The 27,438-nt window shown below is 34.9% G+C and overlaps 1 protein-coding gene across 3 annotated transcripts in view; it reads left to right on the forward strand.

The window, feature by feature from the left end:
* chm (lysine acetyltransferase chameau) overlaps positions 1 to 27,438 on the forward strand; it is an 853,038-nt gene that overhangs the window by 22,647 nt on the left and 802,953 nt on the right. The window contains exons 6-8 of one of the 3 annotated variants that reach the window (XM_069848010.1): positions 694 to 920; positions 2,582 to 2,768; positions 4,565 to 5,297. In XM_069848010.1, the coding sequence (XP_069704111.1) occupies positions 694 to 920; positions 2,582 to 2,768; positions 4,565 to 4,627 (477 nt within the window). In that variant the 3' untranslated portion in view covers positions 4,628 to 5,297. Of the gene's footprint in view, positions 1 to 693; positions 921 to 2,581; positions 2,769 to 4,564; positions 5,298 to 27,438 lie in introns of those variants that run through there. The other 2 variants (XM_069848011.1, XM_069848009.1) reach the window with 2 other exon arrangements.

The following is a 27,438-nucleotide window of genomic DNA, read 5'->3' on the forward strand; positions in this document are numbered from 1 at the left end:
ACGAGCATTTTACAATTAAGGCATTGGTTCTTTTTGGCCGGGCTCGATTTATTTGATATCTACTATTTTCAATAAGTGCACCTTGTTGTAGTATTATTGTGAACCTATAAAATTTTAAATCGTGTTTTAACTTTCTTTCTCTCTTTCTTTTACTTTGCTATTTAATGATGCTGTATCAACTAATGGGTCATTTAGCATCAATGGAATTGGGGATAGCGAAATGATATTTGGCGAGATGAGGCCGAGAATTCGCCATAGATTACCTGACATTTGCCTTACAATTGGGGAAAATCTCGGTAAAAACTCAACCAGGTACTCAGCCCAAGTGCGAATCGAACCCATGCCCAAACACAACTTTGGATCTGCAGGCAAACATGCTACAGCCTAAACTACGCCTGTGATTTTTAACTCTTTTCCATGAAGGATCTTTTTAAGCATTGTTACAGGGACTTCTGGTATCAAGAATTGAGTACAGAGTAATGTTGAGCCCGAATATAAAATTTTACTTTTATTTATATTTATTCCTGAATACAGATCCTTTACATGCAGTGAAATTACTGGATGTGGCCAATGACTTTACTTTTTCATCTTCTAGACTTCTGTCTAAATGTCCAGTAACAGTCAGATCACCAAGCCATCTTCATTATGCAAATGTCTCCAGTATTAATTACATAATTTTTTCTCTCTGTTTAGGAAGAAGATCTGAAAGGTTTACCACATGTTAAGGGAACAAAATATATTGAAATAGGGAAGTTTGAAGTAGAAGTGTGGTACCAAAGCCCATACCCAGAGGACTATGCCAGAGTGCCAAAACTGTATCTGTGTGAATACTGCCTTCGGTATATGAAGAGTCGCACAATTCTCAAGCGACATATTGTGAAATGTGTATGGAGACACCCTCCTGGAGAGGAAGTATACAGGTTTGTTGATGAGCTTGTTTCTACCTACTTGCATGTATTAAATTTTAACCTTCCTTCCAGAAACTGTGTTTGATAGGACGGTATCCTAGTAAAAAGATTTTTTACATGATTTTTTTCTCTGTCTCTGTCTGTCCCCTCCCCCTAGCATATATGTAAATTCTTCTTTTTTTATTTGAACAAAATAGGTGGTATAAAAAGAAAGTATGATTTTCATAGCAATACATATTTCAGCATCTCTGATACAAAAAAATAGTGGTTTTAAGGCATGCCATCTGTCTGTTTACAGTGATTTCTCAATCTGGAGGCTTTTTGAACTTAGAATATTCGTAAACAGAAGTAGAACTATATTATCTTCCTCAACTTGGTGAGGTTGCCAAAGACAAAGAATGTTAAACAGTAACATTTAAGATGACATTAAAAATGTCTTACAAGAAATTTGTTTATTTTATTTATAATAACTGCCTCCCATTGGAGGTAGCCCAGAAGGACTTAGTATACTCTCCTACTAAAATTTACAGTAGATAATATTTCACATAATGAAAATTTGCAGTAAAATAAAAATACAGATAAAAAATATAATGAGAAAATTAAATTTGAATTGAAATACAAGTGTCGCCGTAAAATCTGCAGAGAACCCTTCAAGGCTATCATAAAAATTTCCTTAATTGTTGTTGTTGGGACTCCAACACAGGAGTCTGGGAACATATTGAGCTGGTCATTTTATTTATCTGTTCACCTTCTACATAAACTGATGAACAGATTTCGAATTCATGACCATTTTGTGTTTTTGATTTTAAATAAAGTCATATTAATTTTTTTTTACTAAAAACTATTATATTTCATATGTATCATTCTTGGACAATTATTGACTCGTATATATTCATTCCATTTCTTCGTTGTCATCATCTCCATAGCCCAATTTGAGCCATTGCTTCTGTAAGCAACTTCCTCCAGACTTCCCTACTTTTGGCAACGTCTACCATCATTTAATTAATTCCAAGCTTTCTCAGGTCCTCCAAGACTCCATCCATCCATCAAAACCTTGGCCATCCCTAATTTTTTAGGATTTCTAGCAGTGAATTTTTTACAATATGAGTTAGCTAACCTCATGCCCAACTACTCAGCATTCTGAGAAGAATGATGTTTTTCTGTTGTGGTTTTCTCCCTTAGCTGTTAGGTCTCAATTATAACATTAATAACTCACTCTGTGCTCTCACATGTCTTAACATTGTCGAGGAACCATGACATGTGATGGGCTTGTTAGAAATTAATGGCCTTTTATTTAATTTATCAAGCTGAAAATGTTAAATTCGACTCTGATGTCATCACTTTCTAATATAGTCAATCCTTGTGTACACACCATTTCTTCGAAGGAATCACATTTCACTCCATACAATAGTCAGTGTTTTAAAAAATGTAAAATGTGTGCTATTTTTTGCTTTCCCAGTAAGTATTCTTTTTATTGTATCATAATATGACATTTGGAAATTAAGTCTTACATCTCAGCATTAAAATTATTACAATTTATATAGTATTCCTAATATTTATAAAAGATACTTGTTTAGTTGGTGCATTATTTAAAATAATTCAATTTACACTTTTTCTTTTGATGTCACAGTTTCTGTCTTATTAGTGAATATTTTCATACCTTTTTTTTACAGAAAGGAGAAGATTTCAGTGTGGGAAGTGGATGGCAAACGTTACAAACAGTACTGCCAGAATCTCTGTCTTCTAGCAAAGTTCTTCTTGGATCACAAAACACTTTACTACGATGTTGAACCTTTTCTCTTCTACGTTATGACCATAGGAGACTCCGAGGGATGTCATACTGTCGGGTACTTCAGCAAGGTAAGTCTACATTACAGTTTTTTTTAGGACATTGAGTTATCATATACAAAATTTCTGATTAATAATGTCAATGGTATATAAGTTACTTCTGAAACAAAAATGCCCTTCAAATGCAACTCTGATCTGTTCTTACGAACATAATTGTGCTACTGCACTTGTATACAGTAGAACCCCGAATATCCGTCACCCTATTAACCAATTGGTGGATTATCTGACTGTCTTTATCTCGCTTTTTTTCTGCAGAAAAGTATGAAATTCTGTACATTATATTAGTATGAATTTTTTCTAGAGTGTTTTCCTTTTGCAAACCTTCATTCTTACACAGTATGGTCTACTGTTCGAGTGGCCGTACTGTGTAACTTCTATGCAAAATGTCTTCCACAGATGTCAAAAGAAAGTATGTTGTTCTACGGAAAAAAGTGCAAGTAATTGAGCGGTTCAGGAAAAGGGAAACTGTGGTTTATCTCATATCAGAATACTAGATTGAAATTACAAATCTGCGCGATTTAATGAAAAACAATTTTAAAGTGTATAAAGTATGTAAATCTACAACATGAGACTTCTACTATTCCTGTCTTTCCACAGACAGCCGCCATTAAAAACTCGTTGTTCAAAACCAGACTTAAATTAGCGAACTTCTGATCCACTACCTAGTGTGTTAAAATAAAATCAGTCAATCTTCTTAATGTATCCAGCTGTTTGCTGACAACTTAATGTCCACTATAGTCCACTGTAGTCTATTCAGTTTTTGTTTTTCATGAGAAAAGAGGGGTACTTTGATCGGTGTTCATTATAGATGCCTGTTGCTAGTAGCCAGAGTTGGGGTGTAGTCAATATATACTGCAGGGCTGTGTCTTCTGCAACTGGTACTGATGATTTTAATTTACTTCGTGGTTTATGGATTGACAGTATAGAAGAATGTGTTCCAGATTTTCATCATGATTATTACATCACAGACAAGTAGGATTATCAGAAAGGTGAAATCGGTGTAGGTACAATTGTGTGACAATGTGACCCTTGTTTTGGCTATTGTTAAAAATGTTTGAACATGTTTGGGCAAGTTTTTGTACATTTCCAGGTCATTTGGTTTCTTTGTACAGACTATAAAATTTTTCCCTTTTCAGAAGAGAGCCAATTGTTGATCCATAGGTTTATAAAATGAGACTTTACTGAAACAAAAGGACTGGATAGAGATATCACTTGAAGAGGTCTTGGTTGCAAATATATTTTGCAATATTAGCGACTTTCTCGTTTCCAGGTATACTACAGTGACTAGGTATCCATTGAAATGTTATTTCCTTTTGGAGTTTACTTAGTTGTTTCTGAATTGGAATAATTCTATTTGCGTATAGGTTTGGTGCATATTTAATTATATTAAATATAGCCCCGTTAGACCACTGATAAAATTAGGAAACTGTATTATGCATTTAGTTTATGAAAACCTTTTATGGTACGTATTATCCGATTTTTTTGATTAACCGCTCACTTCACCCCCTTCATTACTATGGATAATAGAGGTTCTACTGTATGTTTTTTTTTTTTTTTCTGCTAGCATTAACCTAAGCTGAGTTCATGCAGAACAGCTATTACATGTAGCATTTCCTAAGCTGTTATTTTTAATTGAATTTAAAACTTAGCTTGAACAATGTGCTATTTATACTTATTTCTAACAACGAATAAACAAAAATATAATATAATTTTAAGTAAATTACATCTGATTCTATCCAATACTTTGTAAACAGAACTTCCTGTACTGCTTTGTGTAATTTTTTGACGTGAATACGTCTTTGTTCGAGGTACAATTGCTGAGGAAATCTAACATTTTTAGTGTAACACGAAGTTCAAGAAGTCTCTGCTAGATGCTGCAAAAGCGTACATATGATGTCATCTGTCGAGTGTTGTGTAATCTACTTCCAAGTGAATAAGTGACGAGTGTTATCTAATTAGCAACTAACATTATCTGCATATAAGTGAAGTCTGTCAAGAAAGTTATGATAAAATTGGACGAGTCGATATAATAGAGGGGAGTTAACTCAAAATGGAAGAGTTTATTATTTATGTACATGGAGGGGATAGATTAAAAATATATTAATGTAATTAATATTATTTTGTAATGGACAAAAGACAGTGTACGTGCAACTTGTATGTCTTCACATAAACAGATAAAGAGAAGTAATAAGGCACAAAATAAATAATTTATGCAACATCAAGAACCAAAGATATTTACAAGAATATAATAATAATAGTGTTTCTAGTAGTACTGTACAAAGTGTAAGTGTTGAAAACAGATCTTGTTACAAAGAGATGTTTAGTTATTTCAATAAACACTTTATTTAAAATAAATTTCGTTGTAGTTATTGTAATATGTGAGATCGAATATAGTTTTCATAAGATGATAAAAAAATAACAAAATACAATAAAACAAAGACGTATTCACGTAACCTTTATGTTACTTTTTTTTATTGCAGGCTCGCTGCTATACTCTGTTTATTGGGATAACTCAACATAGACAGTTTGCAGAACAAACATTTTTCATGTAAAAATTATTAAATATATATACTGTTGCAATATTATTTACTTATCCAAACTGAGCAAGAAGACGGTGAAACTGATGCCTTCTTTTTCCAAACATTTTTTATATCTACTTATGAAAATATCCATTACTTGCTGCAGTCTCCTTTGAGAAATGAGACAATTTGTTGACAGAAATAATTTTCCAGTTGTTTCACGATATGTGGCTATAAATAGTATGACTTGTGGAAGGTATTGACAAACAAAATAATGAATCTGCTTTCTGAGATAGGGGAGAAACTGTTTTTTCTTTCATGCTCTTTTAATAAAAGTAATGTTATACCATATCGTCGAATTATGTATGGGTGTGACTACGTCCTACTCTCAAAGCACAGAGCTTAAAAATACCACATGCTTGCTGTCTTGAGTAGTAATGTACCATGTAAGGTTACAGGAAGCACTCTGCAGTGAGTGGTGCAGTATGAATAGTATGTTGACTGTACACTTATACACGTTATTTACTTTAACAGCCTGTTGGTATGACTTGCTTAGGAGTAAACTATGGTTGTGTCGCATTTCTCACGAATTCATTCATTTGCCTGTCGATCGGTATTGCGTGTGTAATTAGACATTTATTTAAAGGAGTAGTTATAATCTTTTGGAAGAACAAAACATGTCAATACAAAGTAAATTATGTATATGTATGTATCTAATGCCTACCCACTTCACTTCCGTAATTCGGGTTCCGCATACTGCAGAAAGATGGCAGGATTGTGACCCATTTTCAAGTTGCACATCACTTCAGCAGGCTACATTATGCATGATTTGTATCTATGAAGAGTTATGTCGTGTACTAGGGTGAGTGTATGTATAAGTGTTCGTGTAGGGAATGGGTGAGGATGATGATGAAGGTGAAGAAGGGAGAAAGGGAAACCCGGTGCCGGCACATAGCCTGCTCCTGTTGAACAGCACCAAGGGGGCCACCCGGCTTAACGTCTCCATCCGACAGGCGAATCACTACCAACAGTGACATAGTATGCCTTTTCTTCATAATATGCACTGCGGAGAGATTTGGGATTTAACCCAGGCATATTGGTGCACGATTTAGTGATTAAAAGTTGTGCATCGCCATCTCTCCTAGTTGTGAGGTAGAAATTTTACATGAAAATTTCTGACCCCACCGAGAATCGAGCCCGAGCCGGCTAGTTTTAGAGACAGTTGTACTACCACAGAGCTAACTTAGCTGACTCAAAGTAAATGAAGATAATTACAAAGCCATTAGAATAGTAGAAACAGTTAATATAAATAAATAATTAAACTTAATAGGTAAAGTGTCTAGAATTGGGAAGATCATCTTTTGTATTTCTGATGAGCATTACTGTTTCAATAACTGTAAGAAATGAAAATAATATCAGTCAAAATATCACCATTTCTGAAAGGAAATTGTAGCAAGTGATGGGTAACATCATAAACAGAAGCTAAACATGTTTAAAAAAATGAAGGAAGGAAGTTGGTAAAACAAAACTTCAATGAAAACAATACGGTTATGATCAAGTGTCAGTCATATAAAGTTTTCTCCAAACATCAAGAGCGAATCAGAGCATGATGTCTTGTATTGGTCTAACAGATATACATATTCTAATATTCTAACCTAGTTGAATTGTCTTTCATTTAGCTGTTGTTCAGTTGTTAGCATTGAATGTAGTAATTACGGGTCAAACATTATTTATTTGCTTATGTATAAACATTTTTTACATAAAGAATTTTTTTATTTTCATTTCTTGTTGCGGAGTTGTCTCCATAATCAGTGTTTAGGAGTGTGCCTGCCACTAGAAATTTTCCGCATAGCAGTATAGTACATTTTTTACACACAGCGATAACAAGAATATAAACAGCAGCTGATTGATTGCTGCATTATAAATGTAGCAGATATAACAATGCACAGAAACAAAACACATAGAACTCATATACAGATGTTTTATTATATCTCTGCCGGTGATTGACAGTTGAGTTCGAAGTGGTTTATCTTGGTCGTGGGCGATAGAGTACTAAAAAATAAAACAAGAGAGATCTGATTGCCTTCATTCTAATGCTCTGGTCACTGCTTGCTTGAGTGTAAGGTGAGAGTTTAGTCATACTTTTTCTCACAGATTAGTACAACATTTTGATATCTCTCTTCCTCCTCATTGCAAACTGAGACGTTGCACAGAGGTAGAGATATAATACAAGATCTCTACTTATACCGAAACAATAAATATATAAAATGAGTTAGACACTATAATCATCATCATAGCTGTAGAAGGTGAATTTCGCACTCTGAACTTTTTGTGTGACTTTTATTTACTTATTTTATGAATGCCTAGGCACTTTGATTAAAATCATTTGTCGTCGTCTTTCCAATAGAGTTCACCTTTTCTCTTACACACAGAGTTCTTAAACACACTGCAGGTTGCCTTGGTAGCTCAGTTGGCTGAGCACTGGCTTATGATGACTGCGGAATAGGGTTCAAATCCCAATAATGGTTGAGTCATATTTGTGACGGACAAAGCCAAGACTCCTGTTGTAGTAGATCGTTTGCTCCTGTGTTTGTGTTTTTTTCCCCCCTCCCAAAGTTGTATTTAAAACAATGAATTGTAACTGTTATTTTCAAGCAGTGCTTTCTGGAGTTGTTCAATCAATTTCACTTTTAATCTTGGTACTATATTAGACCTAACAGACAATTGGTCAGCATCTAAAACAAAATATACTTGTAAGAACTGAAGGTTGTTATTCTTAGTTGGAAGAAGACTTCAATTAAATGATAATCCTATGCTTGAACTTTAAATGTTGGCAAAAAATTGACTTCATGTATTTCTTTTGTATCAAACGATGCCACTTGGTGTAAGGTGTTATACTGTCTTCTATTATTTTAAAAGTGTGTTGATAATGGATATACTCCTACAAGTAAGTTGTGGAGGCTCTTGAATCTCAGGAGGAACAACTTTTACAGCAACGCAACATAATCCGGTTGGCTCAATTCCCCATTTTTTTGCATTGATTTATTACATAGCTTATTCATTTTACCCAGCGTTTCTCAAACTGTGGTCCGTGGACCACCTGTGGTTCTCGAGTTCTGTCCTTGTGGTCCTTCATAAAAGACAGAAGAAAAAATAAAATTCAAACGAATTGCATATAACACTATAGTTGAAAATCTCAGAGTTTGGAAATGACACATGGCAATCGTCTTTCACTTTTTCTCCCAGTAATATTTTATGAAATTTCTTACCCTACCCGCCTACCCACTTCCCACTCTACTCTCAGCAACAAAAGAAGGATTTAAAGCTCTATGAACATGGCGTTTCTCGCCAACTTTTCCCTGCATATCTGGCGCTGAGCCTGTAATTCAGCCAGGACCACCCGAATTCATAACAGAGGACCAAAGTACCAAACCTTTTCATGTATTGATGACTTTCTTAATAGTTTTACCAACACCCAGTCTTCACACTGAAATGGGCACGTACTGTACGTTGTACACCAATAGTAGAACATGCCAAATTGCATCTTTACTTGTTGAAAATTGGGCATGTTTCTGCATTAATTTTTTTTATTTGTTTTTCCAGATGACGATATAAGAAATTTTAGACTCCGACTATTTTAAAATCCGACAGGTTTACTTTTTACATTTGCGTGTTTCATCTCTAAGGGTACGGCCACACGAGCTACATTTGTAGCAAGTTTTCTGCGACAAATGTAGCTGGAATTATAGGCAGCATTGAGTTAAATGGAAGCGACCACACGGAGCAGTAAATGTAGCAAGTTTGGCACATCCCAAGGTCGTGTCGCAACTCGAATGGGTCCGGGTCCATTTTTTCTGCGACATTTACTGCTGTTGGGTGGCCACACGTAGTGACATGGGTGGCTATACGTGCAGCTACATTTGTAGCAAGTTTTCTGCGACAAATGTAGCTGGAATTATAGACCGCATTGAGTTAAATGGAAGCGGCCACACGGAGCAGTAAATGTAGCAGGTTTGGCACCGTCTGACATGTTAGGTCTATTCGTGACCAATAATTTTCCACCTTGAACGAATTAACATTGTTGTTAGTTACTGGGAATTTCTTATTATGAAATCCATATTTTTAAACTTTAAATTTATATTAATATTTATTTCCGCTTTACTAATTCCCAGAGGAGACTCAGCGAGTCAAAGAATATACATGTCAAAAGACTTTTATCTACTAACTGACAATAAATAAAGAATAAATATCATGCAAAAGAAAACAAAAAAAAAAAATTGTAATAAAAGTACAAACAACCGTGTAAAATGAATGGCCATGCTTTAATTTTTTAGGAATGAGACAGAAAGCGAAAATCAAATGTCATGTAAAGGACACACAGATTAAGACTTTAAAAAGAGTGAAATAACAAATCAAAGTTATTCATTTTACAGTAGAGAATTACAATAATTTAGCGCAATGTAAATTTGCAAATGCGTATGGATACACGCGTAAGCTAATTTTAAATACTATTTTCTTAATCTTACTCCTGGTTTTTGTTACTTCACCAGAAGGAAAAGTAAATATCGCCACTAAGTTCATTTCTGGTAATTGAATTTGCAGCCAGGCATACAACACCTTGGCATTTTATTCAGGCCTAATGTATTTAAAAATAAAACAAGTGACATTGATGAGTGCAGTGAAATTTGTCTCTCGAATTAGCTATAAGATATCGCAATTTGTACCACCCCACTTATCTTTTAGCATTAAAATTTTCTTTTGTTGGCAAAAAACTTTATGAGACATGAAACTGTAACATACCCTAAGATTCACCTTTCGGTTTCCCCCTCCCCCGAAATTTAATAATCTGAGAAACGTGATCTATTATGTTTAAGAGAAAGTAAACTTTGTTTTCTATTGGCATTCTCAAATTTGAAGAAAAACCCGTTTCTTTAATGGTTGAAATTCTCAGTATGTATATGTAATCATAACAACAGAATTAACTTGTGTTTATGAGGGAGTGAAGTAGAGAGGGAGATTGACTTTTAGATGGGAAATTATTATCATGACAGATTTATAACAATACGATGCCAATATATATGACATATTTTGTTACTAACAATACGGTGCCAATAAATATTGCTTCGCTTATGTATAGTCGAGCTGAGTTGCCCTATTTTTTAACTCTCTTCAAAAATCTTTCTTTAAAAAGTACATACATTTTTCTTCTTTCAATTTCGACCTAAAGAATTCTTCAATAATAAAATGTATACAAAAGCGTTCTAGCAAACCCTTCACAGTAATTTTGTTTGGTAAAAAAACGTACAATTCTTTTGCAGGACAGACCTCACAAATCAGTATTGTTTATAAAGTTTAAATTGCCGCAACGTCCAGTAAGCATTCTGCAAAACCAAGAAAAAGAGAACTTTTATGATAGATGTGTTTACTTATACTCTTTTCACAATACACATTTTTTTTCTTTCATTTTCGACCAAAGGTTTCCTTCAATAATAAAATCTATACAATAGCGTTCCAGTAAACCCTTCACAGCGACTTCATTTGGTAAAAAAGAAAAAACACAATTCTTTTACAAGACAGATCTCTCAAATATGTTACAAAAGATTGCCTCTTTGAGTTGTGTTTTGGGTCATGTTTAAAACTCCTTTTTATTTGGAGATACTTCAGAAATTCATGTATTGAAAAGGGAAGAGCATGTCTAACCTGTCGTACAATCCCAATGACCCTTCTACAGAACCACGCGAAATTAGGTCTTCATACAGCCTTTCAGCAAACCCTTCACCCACACCGTACTTCCGATTGTTACTGACAAACAATATTGCCTTTTGTAAAATCGACACAGGAATAAAAGTTAACTTTATGGCACTGCTATAAATTTTCTTCTCATGCTTATTACAATTGTGTGTGACCGTAATAATGTACACTAACAACACACACAAAGTGACTTTGGCTTCATACTCCATCTCGGAAGAAAGCTTCCACTACACTACTGCTTAGTGCTGCAAAACGCAAAAGAACTAGCTACAAATGTCGCTACGTATGGCGTGTCATGTGGCCACACGTAGCGACATTTAACGCAGAAACTAGCAGTAATTGTAGCGCCCGTGTGGCCACCCATTTTGCGACAATTACGGCAGCTACATTTGTAGCAGAAAACCTGCGACAAATGTAGCTCGTGTGGCCGTACCCTAAATGCCATTTCAATTTCGCGGATTTCATACACTCGTTTGAAAGCACCTCATAACAAACAATGCACCGAGGTTTTGGTTCACTCTCATTGCCACACCAAGCAAATCCAAGTTTCAAATAACTCTTGTCATATTTACGAAAGTAGTTTTTCTTTAAATAGCTAGTAGTAAGACTAGATATCTCTTTAATGGCACTATAATTAATATATTTCTTCACACACAGCTTCTGAACTATTAGCACTGTCTGAATGAAGCATATCATCATGTTCCTTTCTTTTCAAAGATCCGGATTAAAGCCAGTTTTTCATTATTTATAATGGGCACTATTTAACAGAGACATGGACAACTACTAGCGTGTACCACATAAGAAGGACTTCAAACGACTAACTGCTACCAGGCAAGCAATGAATCAACAATGCACAGAATTTGTTATAAGTTACTTATGATTGGTTACAAAATATAATTACAAAAGTATTATAATTAATAAATTCTATTTTAAAATATAAGAATACTGGTATTAAAATATGCTACAAAAATGATAAATTTGCTTTTGAAGGGAACAAGAGTAAGGTGGTCCGCGGAACTTTTGTGACTTAAAAAAGTGGTCCCCACTTCAAAAAATTTGAAAAACGCTGATTTTACCTATTTGAACACAATTCAGATGATCATAATCAAATATTTGGATCATAATGGCATGCTAAGTTAGCTTACTATTACTGGATACTAAATCAATACATTCTCATTCTTTATTAATTCTGTGAGAATGTTCAGTGTTGTTTCCACTTTCTCGAGTCTGCTGAGTTCGAACTCTGTTATCGGCAAGTCGATCGAAGCGTTTGATGCTAATTTCCCTTGATCAAACCGCTGAAATGATTGCATTGCTAGTTCTTAAACGAAATTCCCGTTCTTACTCACTCTTATTAAATATCCGAATTTTGTTTTCCCTTGAGTCAGAAGTGTTTTGGGGTAACTGAGACTTTTGTTTTGACCTTTTTAAATATGTACTATATAAAAAGCAATAGGCCTGTCTACCTAACGTTAACAGTTAGAACCTCTTTCAGTGAATACTACCCGAAATTATTAATGTACAACTTAAACTTATCCACTAAAATGAACGAAGCACACACACTACCGTTCCTCTAGGAGGCAGCGGAACCTTGGATGCTGTCTGCCATTTTTTTTAATTTTACTTATATATATCAGCATGCTCCATTACATTGGAGTAATACTACATGGTTTACATAAGATATTACAATTGGTTACATAATTTATAACATGAGACTTAACAAGATATTTACAATTTTGATTAAGATCTTGCAATTCTTAAAGTATTACCTAATTATACTTCTTTATTTTAGGTTAAAATCATTGTTAATATTATTTGTAATTTTGAATATTATTACATTTTGCCAAACTGTATAGATTTTACAAATTTTTTTAAGCTTCTTAGGTATGTTTTTGTGAATTGATTCATTGGTGGAGGTCAGGTTTGACCTGTGCGTATTTTATTAGCTCGTAGAATTCTTCTTTCATTTTCCAGTTGGGCACATCTTAGTATTATATGGTTGACTGTCTGTTCTTCTTGTAGTCTGCAAAGGCACGTTGGTGTTGGAATAATCTTGAACCTGTGAAGGTACGATCTTGTGAAGCCATGACATGTCACGATAGAAGTAAATTCGGCTCTGATAGGTAACTTTATTTTCAATCTGTCTTTAACTGATGGTAAGAACGATTTCGTTATTGCGCCTTTAGTTAAGATAGAGCACTGTTCTTGCCATTTTTTAAGCTCTCTTCTTTCTCTTCTGTTAATATCGTATCTGTCGTATTTTGTTATAAGCTATTTCCCCTTCATCTTCTGTAGCAGCTTGTTTAGCAAGATGGTCAGCCATTTCATTCCCCAGTATTCCGACATGGGCCTTCACCCACCTGAAGAGCACAGCCATTTATTGTCATCTAGTATATAAAACATTCAAAATGGAGCACATAATTTATTGATATTCAATCTACATTACAAAATATGGTGTCACTTTGATATCCTCTCACATAACACAGGGGAGAAAAAGCATACTTAAATAACTTCAAAATTATAACACACTATTCCAGAGACATGCTATGTTCACTGAAAAAGTTATATACTTAGTGGGAAAAATTCTCTATATTGCACAACATTCCATACTAGATAATTAGCAATGTAACATATTTAGCACAACTTGTGGCTTGTAGGCCATCCCGAACTCCGACCTCCACCCCACTGTGTGCAACTCCTTACCGGTATATGTTCTATCATTTATGGACTACAATTAATAATACGTATCCCAGTATATACCTATTAATTTGAGAAAAATTCGATTCCCGGTGCTGAAACGAATTTTTCTCAAATTAATAGGTATCTACATGTTGACTACTTATGTAGGTAGTCTTGATTATTCAATGAGGACGGTGAGTCCTCATATATGAATATATGTACATATCCCAGTCATAACAACCTATAAAGTAATTATATAATTAAAAAAGGATATTTGATCCAGGGAGCATCCATTTTTGGTACAAAGATAAATCGTTTAACATGTTTCTTAACTGAAATTGAACTTGTGATCGATTGTTTTGATGGTTGACTTCTGTACAAGTAGAGCTTGAACATAGCTGAGACATGGGAATTTCGATTTTGTCCCCCACAGGTGTCTGAGAACAGAACAACATGATCGATGCGAAGAGTGGCAATTACACGCAAGCCAAAATTTTACCTGCCAGAAACTCAACTGGGATATCAGTGGATATTATATCAACTATGCATGGTGGTTAATTCTATGTATATATCAACTGCACGCAGGGGTCAGTTGTTGCGTTTTCCTTCCCATTTTTCGAAGACTTAGGACTCTATTTTATGAATAGATATGGTTAAAAATGTCCGAACTGGATACTTGTCAAGAAATTTAAAATACTGGTACCCGAACTGGAAACATGTCAAGAAGTTAAAATGGTAATACCCGAACTAGGTACTTGTAAAAAAATTATTTTTTATTATAATAATAAGACACACTTTTTAAAAAATGTAATTGGCTATTATTTCCTTGTCTGTATTGAAAAATGAGTTGTCCTATATATTTTCTGCGTTTTTCATACGCAGGATTAGGTTTGGCACTGTAAATATCATTAATTTTGATGTATGTGCTAGTCTGTCTGGATAATGGCATCAACAAAAGCATATAATAATGTGCATAGTTAAAATTCAGGCCGAAAGCCCTATGAACAGCCTCACAAGCGTTTGTGGTTCTTTCTGATGTTATTATATCCGAAGCCCAAATTTCGGGAGGAAATTTTGCATCTGACTCTATGAAATTAGAAGTCAGCAGAGTTAGTTTCAATTGGATTTGTGGGAATTATACTCATTAAATCCGCAACAAAAGCATTACCTGCTTGCTGGGGACAAAGAAATGTTGGCTCGAATACCCAGTGCAACCATTATATTACTTTGTTTATTATTATTATTATTATTATTATTATTATTATTATTATTATTATATTAACGTTCTATTTTGTATAAAATTGCTAGGGTGTACTGATGCCCGCAGTTGATGTATTTACAATATAGCTGTCCCCGCGCAGTTAATGTGTTTACAATATAGCTGTCCGCGTGCAGTTGATGAGTTAATACTATTTTCTGAAATTTTATTTTAACTTTAAAATTACTTTTAATTACATTGAACCTTCCATCTAGGCAGTGATAATGCAAAAGTATTGTTCTTTGTGATTTGATGTAACATTTTAACACATATCATATTGTTCATTAATAGGCCTACAAATGTGTGAAAATCATATTTTATATTAATATCTTCCCTTCATAATTAATACGACTAGCTTCTTCTCTTAAATTCGATAAAGCCAAAGAAACACACAGTTTGCCTGTGATATATACATGTTCCTGCTGTCTTGACATCTGCATGTGCTACAAGCTGAGATCATGGTCAATGTCAGGAATGCCACTTATCAGTGACCTGTAGGCGTAGGCAATAAGGAAAGATAATGTATTCAGCGAGGCGACTCAGTTGTGCACTAAACACTTAAGTCACTGGAAAGCTGTTGGTATAAACACTTAAGTCGACTTACGTGCGTTTGCCCTACAATAAATTAGACAAAATATAATGGGTGATTTTTCTCAATCCATTTTTCTCTTTTATATACTTGAATATTGACTTAAGTGTTTATGTTTGAAGGTGAGATACAACCTATACACTTGATTAATGCAATAAAAAAATCGCCTTTTGTTACTTAAGTGCTTTTTCCCGAACATCCTAGCTATATCCATCTAGAGAAACTACACTTTCCAATGGCAAAAGAATTATCCGAATTGGTTCAGTGAGTTTTGAGATTAACTCATACAAACACACAAACTCTCTCTCTTTATATATTAATATTGATAAACTTTTATATATGCCTATCATAGAACACAAATTGAAGAGTTGATCCCAAAACGCGTTAAGTCCATTTTTATGAAAGGCCTGGGCTGGTTTTTATCCACTAGTCTACGGACTGGTCGAGTTTTCAAGTGACATACATAATAACACAAACTTTTAGACAAGGATTGGCGTTGTTTTGAAAGAAAACAAGCTTACAATATGACACTGGTCTCAAACATAATCATATATATTTATAAATAATAAAAATGTTCAAATTGACTGAGTGAGCAATTATATCCGTATAAAAATAATCTTAAATGAATATGTTCCATTTGTTATGCAAGGTCACCTTAAATAAATGCAGAGTAATTTGTTTTTATTTCATTAATATTAGTCTGAGGCAGCACTGACATGAAACGCATTGTTATTTAGAAACTAATATATTGCATTAAATATCAGTTCTATCAAAATTTTGCCTAGAATAAAACTTGTCGGAAACTTTTTTTAAAGCAACGTTTGTTATGTAACATTTTCCTACGAAATCAATAATAAGCGCTATATTTTGATTTATTTAATTCAGGCCCCCTTATAACACCCCTTTTAAAGAACGTATTTTGAATGTCATATAGTCTAAATTCTAAGTGGAACCGAACTTAATTTATATACCAATTTTCATAGAAATCAGTTCAGCCATTATTGCGTGGAAAGGTAACAATACATACAGACAGACAGACAGACATACAAACAGAATTTCAAGAATGCAATTTTTTGTCTCAGGATAGTTAATTATTCATGTTAACACCAATTATTTTTGAAAAAGCGAAAATTACCAGAAAAATTTTGGTTACAGTTTTATTATTAGTATAGATTAATACAGTGGCATACAGTGAGATCAATGGCATACTTGTACCAGATGCGAAAATTAAAAAAGTGGTATCAATTAAACTGGGACCAGTTGTGAAGCGCCAATGTCTTCACTGTCAAAAATTCGTTGTTGAAAACCAACAATGAGTATTATTGAAATGGTTTTATTATTCCAGAATAAGAGAACCCATACAATCTACACACGTTTTATAAAATATTAAATTACAATAATGTTTAGCAGTTTTTAAATTTCAGTTATGTTTAGCTTTTTTTCCTTTACTAATCACATTTTCTCATTTTACTCTGATTTCACCACAGCCATCTCGTCATCATAAGGCAACAATAATAACGTAATAGTTGGATCTAGAAGTTTTCTTTTCTCTGCTACGCTTACATTAAGAGTTGATGATAATTTTGCATTATCAACTGGAGTAACATGTGTTCTCTCTCTCTCTCCCTCTCCCTCTCCCTCCCCCTCTCTCTCTGTCTTTTTTTTAACACATTCAAAAATTCTAAAAAATTTCTTTCGTTCAAAGAACTATCTGATTCGTCATGTCCCTGTAGAGGGACCTCCTGGTTAGCTAGAAGACAAATATCGTCAATGATTCTTATTAATACAGCTCTATTTTTCTTTACCCTTTCGTTGTATTTATTGGTATCAGTTCTTCGTTGATCCTCAAGTAAAGTGTCAATTCCCTTGAAATTATTCAAGCCCGCTTCACTGAGCTTCTACCTGAAACTCAGATTTGCAAATCAATTCACTTTTTGCCGAAAAGTTTTGATTTCCGGAAACATTGTACGTGAGTTTGAGATTTTGAATGTTTTTGCTGTGCACTACACAAGCGATTTAATAAGGCAACAATAATAACGTAATAGTTGGATCTAGAAGTTTTCTTTTCTCTGCTACGCTTACATTAAGAGTTGATGATAATTTTGCATTATCAACTGGAGTAACATGTGTTCTCTCTCTCTCTCCCTCTCCCTCTCCCTCCCCCTCTCTCTCTGTCTTTTTTTTAACACATTCAAAAATTCTAAAAAATTTCTTTCGTTCAAAGAACTATCTGATTCGTCATGTCCCTGTAGAGGGACCTCCTGGTTAGCTAGAAGACAAATATCGTCAATGATTCTTATTAATACAGCTCTATTTTTCTTTACCCTTTCGTTGTATTTATTGGTATCAGTTCTTCGTTGATCCTCAAGTAAAGTGTCAATTCCCTTGAAATTATTCAAGCCCGCTTCACTGAGCTTCTACCTGAAACTCAGATTTGCAAATCAATTCACTTTTTGCCGAAAAGTTTTGATTTCCGGAAACATTGTACGTGAGTTTGAGATTTTGAATGTTTTTGCTGTGCACTACACAAGCGATTTAAGTCAGCAAATCCATACTTACTCCAAACCTCATTTTTGTTAGAAAACAATAAGCATGGCCAGCAAAATAACCTATTTGAAATTTCACAACCCGCTAACCATTCTACATTTTCATATTGTGAAATAGAAAAATATCTACTATATTGTCCGCTTTTTGTTTTATATTGTTACACTAAATTCGGAAGCGGCGGGGTAGGTCTACCCTTATTCACTATATGTAATTATTTCTCTTCTAGTGGGCGAGAAGACAATGATTTTTGCAAAATATATTTTACAGTATACATTTCCAAGTGCTGTTATCATTAAATAAGTAATTTAAATGGTTCACCTGCGCTGGCATACAGCTATGAACCCTAATAAAACCTGTACACAGTAAATTCATTCACACAAGCAGTCAAACACAATATTTTATAAGGCTACAATTGACAAGTTGAGCTGCCTGTATACAGGACGACCTGCGAGCTTGAGAGAAGCGAGTATCCCCACCACTCCACCATGCTCGTGCAGCGAATTATAACAGCAACTCTCAACCGAAGATGTTCTTTTTTACGGGCAGGACAACCAGACCAGACCTCATTCCACTTCGTCAGGCAGGGCATAGCCTACGTTATAAAACGAAAGCCGTTCTGGGGATGATGTGCACATTCAATCAGCAGGCATTTAAAATATTTAAATGGTAATAAATTAAAATTAGTCTTGAACTATATATACCATGATCAATGTTATAAATTTTGTCTTTGGTGATCAGGAAGGGATATGTCAATGAAAATTAGTAGAAGTTAATTAATGGTGTTAGCGTGAGGAAGTAAAACATGCTACAAACTTTCATAAATCCAGTTATTGATAATTAAATTATTTGTCAACATGTCACATCGGTTTCATGGTCTTCTTAATATACGCTTTAAGTCTTAAGCTTATGCCATAATATTTATGTTAATTAAATGTATGAACTTTTAAAAAATTGGAAAGGTATTTACGAGTAAATTTGTTGGGGCTGGGCCCTCGCACTACAAAAAAATAATTTACCAGGCCGTGGTCTTTCAGAGGTTGAGAACCACTGCAATAAATTACAAATCAACCAATAGCAAATTTGTGTATGCATTGTACTCTCCAGATAATATTACTATTTAAAGGCTTCATTGATAGTGATATATATGTTTTGAATTAGATTTGTATTTTAGGGAAGACTTTTAAAAAGGTAAAGGTATCCCCGTAACATGCCATGAAGGCACTTGGGGGGCATGGAGGTAGAGCCCCATGCTTTCCATGACCTCGGCACTAGAATGAGGTGGTGTGGTCGGCACCATGCTCTGACTGCCAGGAAAGACTTTTGCAATATGTAATCTGCATTATCTTTGTTAAAAGTTTCATCATGGTCGTAACTTCCGGTTTTTTAATTTTCAAATCAGTGACGACCTAAAGTTATTAGCTGAAATTAAAATGGTCGTCATGGATTGGTGGTTTCCAAGATAACACTTTTCTTGCATTCATAACCTCTCAGTATCTGCCAACTTGTCCCTCTCGTTTATGGTTTTAAAACTTTCCATGACAACAAAGTACCGGTGTATTACTCTAGGGCAGTGGTACTCGCTAGAAATTACAAGAGAATATTAGAAACAGTATCTGTCGGAGCGCTGCACAAAATTTCACAGTACTCAAACTTGGTAACATGCAGCAGGATAAACACATTCATTACTGATTACTGTCTTTGATTTGTATGTTAATAGTAGCTGTTTTATATTATTATTATTATTATTATTATTATCATCATCATTATATAATTTTAAGGTAACTTACAGTTATGTAGACTACTGTTGTGAAGTTGAAGGTCGAACTCTGCTACTCTCCTGCACAATTTTGTCAATACGAGCTGGTTGATTTGTAACATATCCTCAGCAGATTTTCCAAGTTCACATTGGTGAGATGAGATCTATGTTTACCCTTGATGAACTTTATCTTGCTGGAAGTCATTTCACAACTATACGTTGATCCAAAAAGACACAAAATTTTATATGCACAAGACACCAAGTTTTCGAACTATTTTTCTGAAACTGTATTCCAAAACTCTAAAACTGAATTTATTTTTCCTTTCTCTTGAAAAATACCTTCTAGTTCTTAATCCTGCTGGAGATCAATAAGTTCATTTTTTAGATTTCTAATCTCAGGACCAAAAGTTTACAACCCAGTTACATCTGCTGTCGTTACTGACCAGGAATTTTCGACTAATCGAAATGGGTTTCGAAACTTTCGAAAATCATTAAATCTCGCGCTGAAATCATGGCGTAGTACAGTGAGCAATTCTATGAAAGGTTGCAAGTTTATTTCTTCCTCTGAATTTTCTTGAATAAGATGTTGAAAGCATGGGAAACTAGTAAAATCATTATTACTCAGTTCTTATGTATACATTTTCAATTTTTCTTCTAAAAAAAATTGCACTTGTCAGCTGAGTAATAAGTTTATTTGTATCTTGCATTTTAATTTGGACATCATTCAGTATTTCTGTTATATCAGCCAGGAAGCCAACTTTTAACCACCATGAAAAAGACTCTAATTCAGGGTATTCTTCAATTCGTTCATGTAAAAATAGTTTTATTTCATGGGGATTAAAAAATCGTTCCAAAACTCTTCCTTTACTCAACCACCTGACCTCACTGTGATAAATAACATCTTCATACTGTGAATTACGCTCTTTGAAGAATTCTATGAATTGCCTATGATTTGGTTCACGTGATCTAATGAAATTAACGATGATAATTACTTTCTTCATCTCAGATTTGAAAGTTTCGTCAAATTTAGCAGCAAGATTTTCTTGATGTAAAATGCAATGGTATGTTAATAACTGGTCTCTATTTAATTTTTTTTAACAGAGAAATAAATCCTGTATGACAACATACCATTGAGGGACAACCGTCAGTGTACACTGATAAAAGTTTGTTCAGGTCAATTTTGTATTTGTTGGAAAAGGATGTAACTGTTTCAAAAAATCTATTCTCCCTGTCTGACCTGTCATAGGTCTTACAATTAAAAATAACACGATCATGCAAAAATAACATTTTAATGTCTATCAGAATTTAGTGTAATGTTACATTTTTTATTGGGGTTTATCCCTTTTGTAGCCATGTTTTTTGTTTTTTATTTGTACATTTATTTTTTTGTATATTGATCTCGTCATCATCATCATCTCTCTACTCTGGACATGCATAGTGCCATAAAAATTGCCCAATTAACAAGTTGGCGAAGATAAAAGGAAATAGTTTTTTATTCAGAATGGAATGAAAAGGAATTACGTACTAACAAAATGACATAATAGAAGTTAAAAGCAGTTGTATAGTGAATATTGTTAGATGCTGAAAGTACTATACAATGAAATTTACAAGTTTTTAATTACCCTAGCCAATGAAGTCATGAAGTCAACTTCTATTTAAAAATCAGTTAAAAGACATTGTGTCTCAGTATCACATTCTAGTTCAAATAAGGTTTCAGTAATTTGTAGCTGACCATATACAAAAACATAATTTTCAAATTTTTATGCACTCTTGAACTTGTTGATGAGTAAGGGGTTTATCGGGAATATTTGTTATTTCATTGAAGTTCTGTTGATGCTTAGAAACAACAGCACGTTTGGAAATTCTAAACTTTTCAGCAATTTTTTTACAGTTCATGCCATTAGATAAACTTCCAATAATTCCTTGCTTCTTTTTAATTGCTTATTCATATTGTTACACCAAATAATTCCTGACTATCATACTCAGAACCCCATCAGTAACTGATGGAGACACTACCAAGACTGGGAAATACAATGTTGTAAGAGTGTAGGGAAAGTGTTGAAATCTTTAAGTTCATTCAGTTTACAGGTCACAGTGTAGTCGTCTGCTGTAGAGTAACGGTTAGCATGTCTGACTGTGAAAAAGTGTGCCCGAATTCAAATTGTGGTTGGAACAAGTTATCTGGTTGGGGTTCTTTCCGAGGTTTTCACTCTACCAATTGAAGCAAAATTGCTGGGCAGCATGCTCTACACATACAAGAGCATGACCATTCAGCGACAAATACCATTCATAGAACTGGAGTGCCAAGCACAATAAGCCTCAGACTGCAATGCAAGATCTTTGTGTCCCTCGTCTTTAAAAAAAGGAACATTCACAGTATATAGAAAACTTTCTCACTCGACCCTGGGAATTAACAATGGTCAATCACAGTCTGTTGCAGGAATGTAGAGAGAATTTAAAAGAGTTTACAGCTACAGGTACATATACATAAGAGAAACCATTCTCCACTGTGCAAACAAACCATTGTAAAGCGCATAGTTCGATGTAACTCAACCCTAACAATGGTCAGAAATAGAGAAGAAAAAGAAATTGAAGGCATGTCCAAGTTAAGATCATCAGCTGTGTCCAGCATCTTGGATAAATAAGTGTACAACATAGAGAATATTGTTGGGCATGTTTAAGTGTAGCAGTTTGTCCGGTTCTAAGAAAATATGTCCAATATAATGTATTGTCTGGCATACAGGAGTGTTCAGCTGTAGTAGTTGCACTGTATTTATTCTCTCTCCGATAATGGAAAACTTAATTTGGTAATGTCTAATCTAGCTATATTGCAATGAAACTTGGATCACTCATAAATAACAACAAAGCTCTCTAACAGGATTATGTCCAGTGCTAGAGCATGGGCTTATCGTACCACGAACAATATAATTTTGGAAATTCTCAGAGTGTGCTGTTCACCCAACAATTAGACACTGTGAGGGATAGAATAACAAATTCCATTCCTTTCCTTCCTTTAATCTTTCCCTCACTCGAGTAATGGCAACTTCGGCCAGTGTTGCAAATAGGTTTTATAAAAAGCAGAGCATGGGATGATACTGTAGAAGTGGCAGTACTGTCAGAGGGTTCAAAAATGGTTGGGCAGATTGTGAGTTAAATGATAACGAAAAGGATAAAGAAATAAGAGAATAATTTATTATTTATTGAATACTCTCTACGTTGTAGGCTGCCTACAAAGACAAAATATAAAATAACAAAGAATACAATTCCATATAATACATACATACATACATACACACACACACATACATACATACATACACACACATACATACATACATACATACATACACACATACATACATACATACATACATACAAATGTGAGTTGAATATTACGAAAGAAATTTGTTAGAAAATCAGACAGAATTGTGGGCTATAGAATCATAATAATATGAATTAAATAAATTGCGCTTATCAAAAATGATATTATTCATACACAATTAAAGATAAGAGAATCGCTGAATGAAAAAAGAATTGGATACATGCATAAGTCATTGTCTCACGTGCAATGAATTACTAGAGTACCTAAAAACAAAAACGTACAGGTAAAATGACTTTAGAAAGTCAAGAGAACAGTGCCTATAAAGGCTGCTGTAAACAATAGGGACTTGTTAAATATGTTCCCGCTTGTTTGTTGTTATTTAGAATATGTTCCTGTGCTCAGATATGGTGTCTGTTATAAATCTGAGAAGTGTAATTGGTTGTGGAATACTTGGTTTCGTTAGTGATATTTCGTTAATATGATTTTTTTTTATTATCATTAGTTGCGTGTCTGCTGCTTAGGTTCTTACTTTCTGTCTTCTTGTTAGTTATGTAGCGCCATTAGCAAACTTGGGATTGCCGTAGTGTTACTGAATTTCATAATCATTTGTTGCTTTTGCGGTCCTTTAAGTATTCAAGAATTTTCAAAATAATTTAAGATAGAAAAATTGCAGAACTTCGTAGACTAAGGAAACCTTCTGATATCGAAACAGAATTATGGGCCCAAACCGTACAGTTTATGACGGTAATTTCAAAGAAATTTAATTGTAAATGTTTTTAGACGACCCTAAAACTGTATAAAAATTAATACATTTTGAACAAATAGATTTTGAGTAGACTTCAATATCACTACTTACTTACTCACTGGCTTTTAAGGAACCCGGAGGTTCATTGCCGCCCTCACATAAGCCCGCCATTGGTCCCTATCCTGATTAATCCAGTCTCTACCATCATATCTCACCTCCCTTAAATCCATTTTAATATTACCTTCCCATCTACGTCTTGGCCTCCCCAAAGGTCTTTTTCCCTCCGGCCTCCCAACTAACACTCTATATGCATTTCTGGATTCCCCCGTACGTGCTACATGCCCTGCCCATCTCAAACGTCTGGATTTAATGTTCCTAATTATGTCAGGTGAAGAAAACAATGCGTGCAGCTGTGCGTTGTGTAACTTTCTCCATTCTCCTGTAACTTCATCCCTCTTAGCCCCAAATATTTTCCTAAGAACCTTATTCTCAAACACCCTTAATCTCTGTTCCTCTCTCAGAGTGAGAGTCCAAGTTTCACAGCCATACAGAACAACCGGTAATATAACTGTTTTGTAAGTTCTAACTTTTAGATTTTTTGACAGCAGACTAGATGACAAAAGCTTCTCAACCGAATAATAACACGCATTTCCCATATTTATTCTGCGTTTAATTTCCTCCCGAGTGTCATTTATATTTGTTACTGTTGCTCCAAGATATATGAATCTTTCCACCTCTTCGAAGGATAAATCTCCAATTTTTATATTTCCATTTCGTACAATATTCTGGTCACGAGACATAATCATATACTTAGTCTTTTCGGGATTTACTTCCAACCCTATCGCTTTACTTGCTTCAAGTAGAATTTCCGCGTTTTCCCTAATTGTTTATGGAGTTTTTCCTAACATATTCACGTCATCCGCACAGACAAGAAGCTGATGTAACCCGTTCAATTCCAAACTCTGTCTGTTATCCTGAACTTTCTTAATGGTATATTCTAGAGCGAAGTTAAAAAGTAAAGGTGATAGTGCATCTCTCTGCTTTAGCCCGCAGTGAATTGGAAAAGCATCTGATAGAAACTGGCCTATACGGACTCTGCTGTAAGTTTCACTAAGACACATTTTAATTAATCGAACTGGTTTCTTGGGAATACCAAATTCAATAAGAATATTATATAAAACTTCTCTCTTAACCGAGTCATACGCCTTTTTTAAATCTATGAATAACTGATGCACTGTACCCTTATACTCCCATTTTTTCTCTAATATCTGTCGAATACAAAAAATCTGATCAATAGTCGATCTATTACGCTTAAAACCACACTGATGATCCCCAATAATTTCATCTACATATGGAGTTAATCTACTCAAAAGGATATTCGATAAAATGTTGTACGATGTCAACAAAAGTGATATTCCTCGAAAGTTAGCTCAGTTAGTCTTGTCCCCCTTCTTAAAAATAGGTACGATTATGGACTCCTTCCATTGTTCTGGTACAATTTCCTTTTCCCAAATTGCAAGTACAAGTTTATAAATTTCGTTAGATAATGAGTAGACTTCAATACTGACAGAAAACAAAGTTGACTTGTTCAATAGTGACAGACTACGGACTACATCCAATCGTAAGTAAAGGCGTGGTTTTTCATCTTATCGTAACTTCGAGAACTGCTTCCGAGTTCACTCAGGCTATTACAAAATTATGCATCGTGTCATTTCCGAAGTTAAAAGGTGGCTGAAATGCGTGATATTGATCATGTCACCTCCTCCTAGTGCAGATTTTAAGAAATCATAAGCTCTCTACTTTCCTGCCTAGACCTGAATGGCGTGTACACTGACGAAGCCGAAGAGGAGGTCATACAGGTCTGCGAGATAAGTTAAACCATCGCAGAGGGGAAGGAATGGGACGAGGTTAGGGAGGTGCGGTGTTTGTAGTGCAGTCCGTAATTGTTGCGCAGTTAGGAGAAACCGAGGCAACAGTCGTTACTCAAACATAAACAAGTAGTTAAGATATGACCTACTTTCCTACACTCCAACGACTTTGCCAATGCAACAGAGCAATGAGGAAATGCAAGTTGCAGTGCATGCAATTACTGGACTCAAAGCAGGAGAGAAATGCAGTAGAATCAACATGTTAAAGTTCAGAAATTTATAGCCATGTATCTCCGAAAATGGTAACGATAAAGACAATTCTTCATTTAATATCGTCTTTAAAATACAAATACGATGAGATTATGCGACTTTAATAAATCAATGGTGAAATAGCCGAAGTACTGTGAGCAGTTAGGCCACAATAAATATTATGTATCCGCAAATAATGGGTTTAAAATACAGGCCATACAGGGAAAACCGAAGTACTCGAAGAAAATCAGCCCACTAGCCACTCTTTTCACTACTGTTCCCATGCAATGCACTGGGGATCAAACCCTGGCTCTTGTCTATAGGGTAAATGGCAGTATTATCACAGTCTAGTACAGGGGTCGTCATCACGTAGCACGCTGGGGCTAGCCTCCCTTACCCGCGGAAAATGCTGTGCAGTAGCTGCTAGCGGGTATGCTCTCTACCTCTCCCTGTTGCACGACGGTGCGCAGGGGACGGCACCGCGTATAATACCCATTGCACATTTCAGCGAGTGCTGACGACCACTGGTCTAGTACATACAGTCACGAAGCTTGAGGTGATTTCTTTTTGCATTTATCGCGATACAGTGCTCCAAGCAGTTAGCAACTGAGAATACTATAGGTATCCTACAAGGAAAACTCAGCTCGGACACCTCGCGGTGCGCATGCTATACCCCCTCTTACCCCCCCTGCAGTAGGCGTGAGAGCATGCTGGGAACGGGAGCATACGTCATCTGCGCGAAACAGTCACGCCCGCTGTTTCTGTGCACTGAATTTTCCTTGTCGGATGCCTTTAGGAACAAGAGACTGTGCGATAATAGCGATCCTAGTGGCTAGCAACTGAAGTTCAACTGTCATTGGATGCACATTCCCTACGTATGGAGCTTCGTGACTACGTACTAGACTGTGGTATTATCACTCGCCATCATTATGTATTCTTTTCATCAAAATCTGTAATTATTGGCCAGTGTTTTCAAAACGATGTCTGACAGTGTGTCACCGGTGGTTAAACGCTGCGAATCTTGTGAGTGGAAGACGTATCATCCCAACATAATCGGGGAGAAGACAAAGAATAAATCTGTAAAAAATATTCACACTAGTTCTCTCCTAACTGTTGTAAGTTGACTTTCTTTGCTGCAAGATGCCACATTATGTGGAGAATGTTTAGAAGCTTAAAAAATATACATACAGTTAACATATATTACCTCTGTAATTTGAAAAATTAAACTATTCTATGATTCTGAAAATTCTAAAAGTAGGCCTGCCGTACTTTTTCTTAATTATTCTTGTAAAATGTCATTAATTAGGCAATTTTGTTTTTTTTTTTTAATTCAGAACACAGATATAATAGAAAGCTTCAAAATCTCTTAAGTTGGTTCAATACTTGCCGGTGAGAGTGC

Source organism: Periplaneta americana, chromosome 15 (genome assembly GCF_040183065.1).
Source record: "Periplaneta americana isolate PAMFEO1 chromosome 15, P.americana_PAMFEO1_priV1, whole genome shotgun sequence".
NCBI classification, from domain to species: Eukaryota; Metazoa; Arthropoda; class Insecta; order Blattodea; family Blattidae; genus Periplaneta; species Periplaneta americana.